At 36.9% G+C, this 11030-nt stretch overlaps 1 protein-coding gene across 1 annotated transcript; it reads left to right on the forward strand.

Moving 5' to 3' along the window:
* The first annotated feature begins 2880 nt into the window (after positions 1–2880).
* On the forward strand, positions 2881–3435 carry LOC141620300 (uncharacterized). The gene has a single exon (XM_074437210.1). It carries the CDS (start codon positions 2881–2883, stop codon positions 3433–3435), a length of 555 nt encoding a protein of 184 aa, XP_074293311.1.
* Positions 3436–11030: the final 7595 nt, after the last annotated feature.

An 11030-nucleotide genomic window follows, 5' to 3' on the forward strand; every position in this document is an offset into this window, starting at 1 on the left:
CCCAGTCGATCGACCACCCTTAATTCTTCAGCGACACTTTCTGATCCTTCTGACCATTCTGGAAAAAAAGAGAGTGGTCAATCGACCGACCCCACTGGTCGATCGACTAAGAAAGCAGCTGATGTCGAACCAATCCGTCCTCCAATGCCAAATAACTTGAGGGACCACTTATTTCGGGGTACGACGACTCCGAAACTATTAAGTCAAGACCCAAATGCTGATGGGTCAGTCCCGGTTCTAAAGTATGACCGGATGACGACTAATGGTTCATTTTTTAGACGGTCTAAAGAAGGTTCGAGCTACAACAAGGACAAAGTAGTGGATTTTCAGCCTAAGTCCATTGATGCCGGTATGAGAGACCTAGAAGAGAGGGCAAAGCTACTACTGACATCCCCTTATCCAGAGAGACTAGTGCCAACCAAAGATGAGGTAACATTTGATAAATTCAAAGATTTAGTGCGTAGTCTTAATGTGCAAATACCTTTCTTAGAGCTAGTTAATCAAATACCTGCATATATGAAGTTTATGAGACAGTTACTAGCTAAGAAAAGGTCTTTGAATGCTGTCGAGTCTGTGCATTTAACTGAAGAGTCTAGTTCTTACTTAACTCATACTGCTGATCGTAAACTGTCTGACCCAGGTAGTTTCTCTGTCCCCTGTAGTATTGGTACCTTCTCAATTGAGAAGACATTATGTGATTTAGGGGTTAGTGTCAGTGTTATACCTTTGAGTCTGGCTAAGAAATTGGGTTTGACTAGATTTGCCATTATTGACATGACTGTACAAATGGCTGACCGTTCTGCAGTTCAGCCAGTAGGGGTCTTAGAGAATGTGCCTGTTCAAATTGAAAAGTTCCTTTTTCCTGTTGACTTTGTTGTTTTGGATATTCCTGAAGATGTCAACACCCCAATTATTTTGGGAAGACCGTTTCTGCACACTGCTGGTGCAATAATTGATGTAGGGGAAAGAACTTTGAGATTTAAGGTAGGAAAGCACTCCATATCGTTTGCCCAGTCTCATAAAAAGAGAGATCCTATGTGCCCCGTTACTTGCAATGTGATTTCTGAAAAGAAATCTTATGTTGAGATTCCTACTTCCTTACCTGTACCTATTCCTGTTATGACACCTCCGCCCCAGATTGGGAGCAATATGGAGGACGATTCTCTTGTTTTAGATGTTGCAGGAACCGGTTTGGGGAAGAAAGAACCGCTGATCGCTCCAGCTGTGAAGGAGCCCATTATTCAGAGAGGCGGTTTGGGATGTCTGAGCTATGCAACTGACGAGGAGCCAGATGAGGAGCCCAAGAAGAGGGAGCCAGTCAAAATTTCGGAGTCAGATCTTGAGTGTGAGGAGCTAGAAGATGATGGTCATGCTTGGGAAGATGCTAGAGATGATCCATTGACTATCCCAGTCGGAGTAGAGTGGAGTCCAGCTTCTGAGATGAGCACTGCGGAAGCTACTTCATGTAGACAGAAGCCTTGGTCGGAGATTTTCCGCAGTTTCCGTTGATCTATGCGTTTCTTAGACCTTTTAAAGACTATTTTATTGCTTTTAGACTATTTATCGTTTTTCGTGTGCGCGAGACTTCTCATTTTAATTGGTTTGCTTAGGATTTCATAGACTATAGACTGTTACTTTGGGTTTTGTGCAATTTTGGGCGCGTTATTATGAGTATTTGCAGGTTCATAGACCGTATTAGCTCAATTTATTGAGCTAATTCGAAGAAATCAGAAACTTACAGCAGGTTTTTCATTCGATCGACTGGCCTGAGTGGTCGATCGACTGACCGCTGCAGCTACAGAGCTTCTGTTCGTGTCATCCTGGTCGATCGACTAGATGCTATGGTCGATCGACCACTGTAGCTGCTATACCTCGTTCTTTTAATTCTTTGCACATAATTACCGTTTCAATTTTGTTTTCTCGGATAATGCGCGGTATGTTTTGTTTCTTTTCAGGTACCTATGGTAGCACTGCTGGCTACTGAAACCTCTTAGCTCACGCTGGTTTGGGGAGGTTTCCTTTTGCGCGCTTAAAGTCTTGTGAGTTGCCGAGTTTAATTTCATGTCTTATTTAGTTATTTATCGCAAAAATCCCATTTCCCTTTTGTTTCTTTTACATGATTTTGCACAATGGGGACATTGTGTGATTTGGTTTGGGGAAGGTTTTTGCGTCGCATTCATATGTTTTATTGCATTTCTGTTTCATGTTTATTGCATTTCTGCTTGCATTGTATTTATTTTCCTATATATATATATATATATATATATATATATACAAAAATCCATAAAAATTGAAAAATTGAAAAATTTCAAAATTTCACGTTTATTTTAGCATATAGGTTGAGTCATATATGCATATCTACGAGTTTTTGTTAAATTATTCGCTGAACTTTAGACTTGACTTAGATTTTTGGCAAACTACATCATTTTCTGAGGTTTACAGCTTATAACTGGTGTCATTCATGACCAGTTTATCTAGGATTGTGAGTAGTACTCCTTATGAGACATGTTATATCAATATGCATAAATATGAACTTTATCTGCTTAATACCTGTATGCATTCGGTTTGTGGTTTGTTGACACATGTGGTAGAGGTTTTCCTTTATTCATTTTACCCTTGAGCCCCTCATAGCCAAATTTAGCCTTTTGTCCCTTAACTACATCCTATATTTAGCCTGCCTTTGTCAAGCTAGTGGTCTTAGTTTTTGGGAATGTGCTTATTGCGGTTTGGTTATTTTACTCTTTATTGAGATGTTGGTGAAATGGTGAAAGGGAAGGAAAGAAAAAGGTTTGAAAAGAAAGAGAAAAAGTCAAGGATCTGTTACAAGAAGCCTACCAGCAGAATACTTGGTCTATTCAACCGCACAAAGAATACAGCATAATGAAAGGCTACGATTTCCTAAGGGAAAAAGACCAGGAAGTCAGGTGGCATGGTTTGGTTTGGAACAAATGGAATGTGCCAAAACACAGTTTCATGGCATGGGTGTACCACCACAACAATATGAATACCATGGACAAGCTTTACAGGTTGCACATCAGTGAAGAGGATACCTGTTGGATTTGTAGGAACTCCACGGAAACAATTGAACACTTGTTCTTCAGCTGCGGTTACAGTCAGACGATCACATCCAAAATAGGGAGATGGCTTGAGGTTTCTATTCCATGCCTCGACCTTCTGAAATGGCGTTTGGAGCTCATGGGCTCTAAAACTAGGAAAGGTATGGTGAATGCTACCATCAATAGCTGCATTTATCATATTTGGAGGCAAAGAAATCAGAGTAAACATGAGAAGTCAATCATCCGACCAGAAAAGGTAGCAACTCAAATTATTGAGGAGATGAGACAGAGAGTTAATTACCTGACTAATGGGACAATGAAGGAAAAGGATCGAGCATTCTTGCAGAAGATCAATGGATCGCATAATCTTAACCGGTGATGTAAGAGAGGAAGAGATAGGGTTGAGGATAATTGGGGATTTTGGGGAGAATAGGGATTGATTTTATCGAATTCTTCATATCTGGTTTTGTTTGATGTATACGGTTTTTGTTGTTGGTTTTCAGATTGGGTTGTCTAATTGATAGCCCATTGAAAACTTGTATGGTCTCGTTTTTTTGTTATATAATACTTACCTTTTAACAAAAAAAAAATATTTAATACTTATTATAAATTGACAGGGTAAAAAAAGAAAGAAAATATGGTCAATTAACTTCTAAAATGCTACCCTAAATGTCATTTCAATGCAAATAACTTATTAGGTTATTTAATGAGAATAATTCATCATATGCTCCTCCTTTCCATTTTAATCCATCCTATACTTTAAGTCTTTAACCCATATTAATCTGAACTATGCACTCATTTACCTTTTACTGAACTTAGCCTAATATTTACCTGTTATAACAGGTAAGGTTTCGGGTCATAAGTTGTGGACCCTATATTTTTGTTTTTCTTCAATGAACTAAAGTTAATTCGTCTTCTTCTTTCTAATCTTCAACTTTTTCCAAATTAAAAACAAAAACCCAGAAAATCATACTTTCTTAAATCCCTTTATCAATCACTCGGTATCAAATTTTCACCAAGAAGTTTAATAATACAACCATAAATCACACTCAATTCTCCTTCAATCTTACCTCGATAATCAGCAACATGTTCATCATTCTTTCTTCCTTCTTCCTTTTGTTCAATCGACGACAATACGATTCTCCATGTTGATCGGAAGTTAGGGTTTCTAGAATTGAGGGCGCCATTATTATTGTTGTTGTTGTTGTTGTTGTTGTTGTTGTTGTTGTTGTTGTTGTTGTTGTTGTTGTTGTTGTTGTTGTTGTTGTTGTTGTTGTTGTTGTTGTTGTTGTTGTTGTTGTTGTTGTTGTTGTTGTTGTTGTTGTTGTTGTTGTTGTTGTTGTTGTTGTTGTTGTTGTTGTTGTTGTTGTTGTTGTTGTTGTTGTTGTTGTTGTTGTTGTTGTTGTTGTTGTTGTTGTTGTTGTTGTTGTTGTTGTTGTTGTTGTTGTTGTTGTTGTTGTTGTTGTTGTTGTTGTTGTTGTTGTTGTTGTTGTTGTTGTTGTTGTTGTTGTTGTTGTTGTTGTTGTTGTTGTTGTTGTTGTTGTTGTTGTTGTTGTTGTTGTTGTTGTTGTTGTTGTTGTTGTTGTTGTTGTTGTTGTCGAAGATATTTGAGAGAAACAGAGAAGACTCAATGGGATAAGATGGAATCACCCGAATTAAAATATCCTCCATCTTCTTCTTCTTCTTCTTCTTCTTCTTCTTCTTCTTCTTCCCAAAACCCCCAATTTACATTCACCATTAAAACACCTCTTTTCTTGTGCTTCTTTTTCCCTAATCCACCCAAATTAAAACTTGTATTTACTTTCACCATTTTCTATCACCTTAAAATCCCATGTTAAGCTATCTATTGTGCAACTCCTCCGCCCTTGACCACTGCCATCATCCTTTTTCTCTCCCTCGCCATCTTTGTTGGAGTTAGTGTCCTCCACAATAGTGCGTTTACATAATAAATCTCATTAAAGGAATATCATCAGGATATTTATTATTTGATCCTCGTCAGTTGATTAACGTAAATCGATAACGGTTGGCTGATTAGAGTTTGACGTTATCGTCGTGAGACGGCGGTGATCAACTGACCCCTTTCGATCACACCTAAAGGAACGAACCCCAATTGACAATTAATTAATTGTATGAGATACAGTTTATTTAGTCCCTTGATTTACAGACTAAAAGGTTAGTCGATCCTTTTTAGAGAGATTTCGAGTTGCGAACTCGTGGCGCGGCAGTTATTATTTAATTATGCGATAATTAAATAATAACATTTATGAGACGGGTTTTAGTTAATTAATTGTTAATTCACTAAAATTGTCCTAATTGATTAATGTGATTAATATTAGAACGTAAATAATATGTGTAGCGGTACACGTATATTTACGGAGTGTTTTGAACAAAATTAATCGGGAAGCATTTAAACATAAAATGATGTTTAAAGTAAAGTTACACGTATTTATGTGACAAATATAAGAACCGATTTCGACCCGTAAATGGGTCATGGAAATCGTGTAAATGATAGTTTTGTTCTTTTCTAAACTATGCATCCTTGGACATATTAAAATAAGGAAAGAAAACACTCCACTCAATCTCACAAAAAATCCGCCCCCCCCCCCCACCCCCCCTTTATCACTCTATTCATTTGTTCATTTTTGAAATACTTGAATATTTGCATGTGAAAATCATTCCTCTCTCTAAAAATAATAAAAAACCATTTTTTACTAAGAAGATAGTAATCAAAAATAATTACTAAGAGTGTTAGTAATATTTACATATTATCAAGGAAATAAATTTAACAAGTTTCTAGTAAATACTTGTTAGATTATTGGGTTTAGTTCTTGGATGCACATTGTTAGGAGATGTTCTCTTTGAAGATTCGGTAAGGAGGATCATCCTTTATTTTAAGCTCAAGAACAATCAAGATAGGAGATCTTGATTGTGCCCATATTACCATCAAAATCAATGTAAGGAAATTGTTTTTCCTTAATCTTTATTATTATGCTTTTATACTAGCATGCATGTTACATAGATCACTAAAATAACATATTATAAGATAATTTGTTTTTAATTAGAGAGTCTAATTTAGATCTATAATCATTCAAATGGAATCATGAGCTAGGCTTGTAATTTGCATGTTGATTTTAAGCATATTAAACAAATTATGAGATAATTTGAAAAACTCAAAAAATTGTGTTAGAAGAGGTTTTAGCACGAAAATTTTTGGGCATGCATACCTACTGATCTCAAAAGGTTTGTGGTAAAATTTGGTGATTTGTGAAGTTATGTTGCTATTTTTAATGTTTTTTTTGTAGAAAATCGAGTCAAATATGCCGTATTTTGGTTAAGAGTTAACTAAAAATAGTTAAAGGTTGATTCGGGTCATGAAATGTTTATATTTTTTCATGCATATTTTCTACAGATTGTATGTAAAATTTCGAAGGTTGGTTTGAAGTTTTGCATGTTTATTGATTTTATGAGATAAAAGTCGATAAAAGTGAAATAAATTAATCATATATACTCGAAACAATTGTTCCTGCCCTTGATAAATTTATGTACATTTAAAAATATGATTTAAAAGTTAAAAGTGAAATTTAAAATGTGATTTCACCTTATTTTGATGTTTATTGGTTTTAGAGGTTAAAAACCGATAAATATCGATCTTTTTCTTCATAAAACTTATCCGAAATTTTTGAGAAATTTTTTTGACACTTTGGTGTTCTTGGGAGTGTTCCAGAATACTCAATTTTTTTTTTCAATTTTTGGTAATATTTTCAATTATTTTAGATTTATTATTTAAAAGTTATGATTTTTCCGATTAATTTAGCAAATATCACCAAATCAAATTAATTATTCATCATTAAATTAGTGAGGACTAATTTTGAGGTCCAAAACAGTTTGGAAAATTAGTTTGAACTTAAATGAAATTTAAGAGTTGATTATTAATGTTTACAAGTTAAAAATCGATTAAATCCACAAAACCGAGATGGATACTAACGATTGTTAGATAGGGCGATTTTGGCATCATTTTACATCATTTTAAGCATATTTATTTAAGTTGAATAAATGATTGTCATTTATTTAAAGTATTTATTTTGTTGTACATAGTCTGACCTAGTTTATTTTAATCGTTATTACCCGAAATGAATGGGAATAGTGATTTGTTTGTAATTTAAATACGATCTCGTATCGTCGGTTTGTAATTAATTAATAGTTTTATTTATTTTATTAATTAATGTATAATAGGAATAGCTATGTAATTTAATTGTAATAGTTATTCTTACCGGCGTTTCCAAAAGACGGATTTACATTGAGACGGAGTCTATTTTTGGAAGGTGATCCAAATCCCACAAGAAGAAGCCACTTTTGGAATGAAGAGGCAATGGACCAAGGAGTTGGTTTCCGATATGTAATAGTCTAGTTTTTATTTACTAGGTGGCCATACTAGGATTATTCATATGCTTGCTTGCTTTTATTTTTCCGCGCATGCCAAAATCGCCATTCACATGCATTTTATTTTCGCGTTTGTCAATTCACGTCATTTACATTCACCGACTTAGTTCACTTATAGGGAATTTATGACTAAATTGACAAGATCTCTCACATAACTAAAATTGAGATTAGCCTTACCAATTAGTAACACCTATGAATCCCTTGTTCATTAGAGCCACGCTCGCCCAAGCGGGATGTTCTCTTTTTACCACGGGTAAGTAGGGTGGTAAACGGTTATCACGCGCCAAAGTTGGTTGGACTCAACGGGGTATAAGACGGTCTTATATTCCAGGGCTAGTAGATGGATTTTAGGAAATTCGTCAACCAAGAGTTCTAGAGGTAGAATTAGTCAACCGTTGACTTACCGAATTTACACGATTATGGGATGTTTCGCCCAAGCGATGCTCATTTTTGTTTAAAATTTGGGTCTTGGAATTGTTTATATAATTTAGTGGGAGATTATTATATAAATGTTAAAACTTGTTAAAGATGTTTCACAAGTAATTTTAAAACAATGAATGTTAAAATTTCCTTATTTTGTTGTAGCATTTTAATTCGCAATGACAACTTCATCAACTCCATCGACTACTACACTAGGCAAAGATTCATGGCTAAGGTCCGTAATGGACAAATGTATCTTAAAAGATGATGGCAGTAACTTTCTTGAATGGGAATCCAACATCAAAAGTGCCGCGTTGTCCGACAATGTGCTTACTTACTTGACCGATGCCCCTCCCATCGAGCCCGGTTCAAGGGCATCATCGGCGGTGCGGACCGCCTATGATGACCATGTGAGGATGTCGAATGATATCAAAAATGTGTTGATATGGTCGATGTCCCCAAATCTCAAGCTTTCATGCATTTCTTTGAATGCGTACGAGGTATTCACTCGTATGAATACTATGTTTTCACAAACACCAAAAGTCCGCCAATACAAAGCGGCGACGCGCTTCTTTGAAGAAAAGCTTGAGAGGGGCCAAAATTTTGGTCCCCATGTGCTAAAAATGGTCGAATATGTCGACATCCTAGAGCGTCTAGGGTGTAAGATTCCTAAGACTCTTGTGGTGGATCGCATCCTCCACTCACTTCCTTCCAAGTTTGCCCATTTTAGGGTGAACTATAACATAAATGGCATGGATAAGAGTTATCATTAAATTCATGCGCTCCTCACCCAAGCGGAGAGGGATGGAAGCTAGTGAGAGTGAAAAAGGGGATGTTCTAACCATGAAGTTAAAGAATATGTCCCTTGGAGTTAAGAAAGGAAAAGGGAAAGAAAAGTCCTAATTCAAAAAATCGTCAAAGAAACAAGACAAGGGAAAGGGGAAAGCCGTTGAGAATGGCAAACCCAAGGCAAAGAATGTCAAACTCTCCGAGGCCGAATGTTTCCATTGTAATGGGAAGGGGCATTATAGGAGTTGTCCCAAATACTTGGAGGACCTCAAGGAAGGGCGTGTGACGCCTATTGGTATGATTTCCTCTCTCTATCTGATAGACGTTAATTATGCTTGCACTTCCATTTGGGTACTAGATACCGGATGTGGCTGTCACTTTTGTAATCATTTTGCAGGGTTTAAGGGACGTGCGAGCACTAACAAAAGGTGATGTGGATCTCCGCATGGGCAATGGAGCTAGAGTAGCGGCCGTTTCCGTGGGGACCTATGTGCTCACTTTAGCTAGTGGTCTAGAGTTTTATTTAAATAAGTATTATTTTGTACCAACTTTAACCAAGAACATCATCTCCATTTCCGCGTTAGACGCGAAAGGCTTTTGTTTTATGATTAAGGACAATAGTTGTACTTTTTCATTGAATGATGTGGTTTATGGCAAGGCCATTTCAATTGGAGACATTTATGTTTTAAATTATGTTAATGACGTTTATCATGTGGAAACTAAAAAGCTCAAAACGGGTGATCCAAATGAATCCTACCTTTGGCATTGTCGTTTAGGTCACATAAACGAAAGACGCATTAAGAGACTTGCTTCATCTAAAGTGCTCAAACCATTTGATTTCGAATCTTATGGTATATGCGAGTCTTGCCTTTTAGGCAAGATGACTTGTGCACCTATTGCGGGAAAAGGGACACGAGCTAGTGAGGTTTTGGCTCTCATACATACGGATGTGTGTGGACCATTAACCATCACCCCTAGAGGAGGTTTTCACTACTTCATTACTTTTACTGATGACTTGAGTAGATATGGGTATGTCTACTTGATGAAGAATAAGAGTGAAGCTTTTGACAAGTTCAAGGAGTTTCAATATGAAGTAGAGAACCAATTGGATAAAAAGATTAAGACCCTACGATCCGATCGTGGTGGTGAATACCTAAATTCTGAATTTGATTCACACCTGAAAGATTGTGGTATAGTATCACAATGGACTCCTCTTGGCACACCACAATTAAATGGTGTAGCTGAAAGGAGAAACCGAACTTTACTAGATATGGTTCGGTCTATGATGAGTCTTACCAAGCTTCCTAATTCGTTTTGGGGCTTTGCCCTCTTATCTGCAATATTTTCACAAAATCGAAGCCCGACTAAAGCGGCCGATAAGACCCCATATGAGATATGGACAGGGAAAGTCCCTTATTTATCTTTCATGCGTATTTGGGGTTGCGAGGCTTATGTCATGATCAAGTCTGACACTAAACTTGCACCCAGGTCTGACAAATGTCTTTTTGTAGGATACCCAAGGGAAACACGTGGCTATTACTTCTACAATAAACATGAGAACAAAGTGTTTGTGGCTCGTGATGCTGAGTTCCTAGAAATAGAGTTTATTTCTAGAAGACAGAGTGGGAGAAAATTTGAACTTGACGAAGTTCGAGAGCCACAAACCGAGAATGAGGTAGAGGAGAACGTGGAGGATAACATTCCCTCCTCCTCTGAGACGGTTATCGTTCCTAGAAAGTCAAGTAGGATTTCTAATCCACCTGACCGCTACCTTAGTAACATCGAAGAGGATGGTGTTTTGTTACTTTTGGAAAGTGACGATGTGACACCCCCATACTCCAAGTGCCTTACCAGGACCACTCAGGTATAAGAACGTCACCATCTTGGTTTTCCGAGGCAATGATATCCAAATGACAATAAAGAAACATAATTTAAATAGCCAAACTGTTTAAAGTGATTACAAGTCCAAAACCAAACTGATAAAAGGTACAATACATGTTCTCAAAAACCAAAGGTCTAAACAACTAAAGTGTGATAGCGGAAGACTCTAATCAGCCGTGGTGACACATCCCAGCTAGCCCAAATGCCTCTAGTCAAACCTGCTCAATAACTGCTCACCATCCCCGAATGGATCAGCACAGTTTTTAAAACAATTAAACAGGGTCAGTACTAATTACACAAAACAAGATACAATACAACAATTACCAAATAGCACAATCATCACATCAAACCCCGGTCTCCATGAACAATCTCCACGTAACTGACTACACACTAAAGTGTGTAGCCCTGCCAAAGTGCCCATCGCAATAGATACTCCAAACCGCC

This window comes from Silene latifolia, chromosome X (genome assembly GCF_048544455.1).
Source record: "Silene latifolia isolate original U9 population chromosome X, ASM4854445v1, whole genome shotgun sequence".
Classification (NCBI taxonomy): Eukaryota; Viridiplantae; Streptophyta; class Magnoliopsida; order Caryophyllales; family Caryophyllaceae; genus Silene; species Silene latifolia.

Bases quoted from the DNA above. Each gene is read 5' to 3' on its own strand.
- LOC141620300 (XM_074437210.1), top strand. From the start codon at position 2,881: ATGAAAGGCTACGATTTCCTAAGGGAAAAAGACCAGGAAGTCAGGTGG.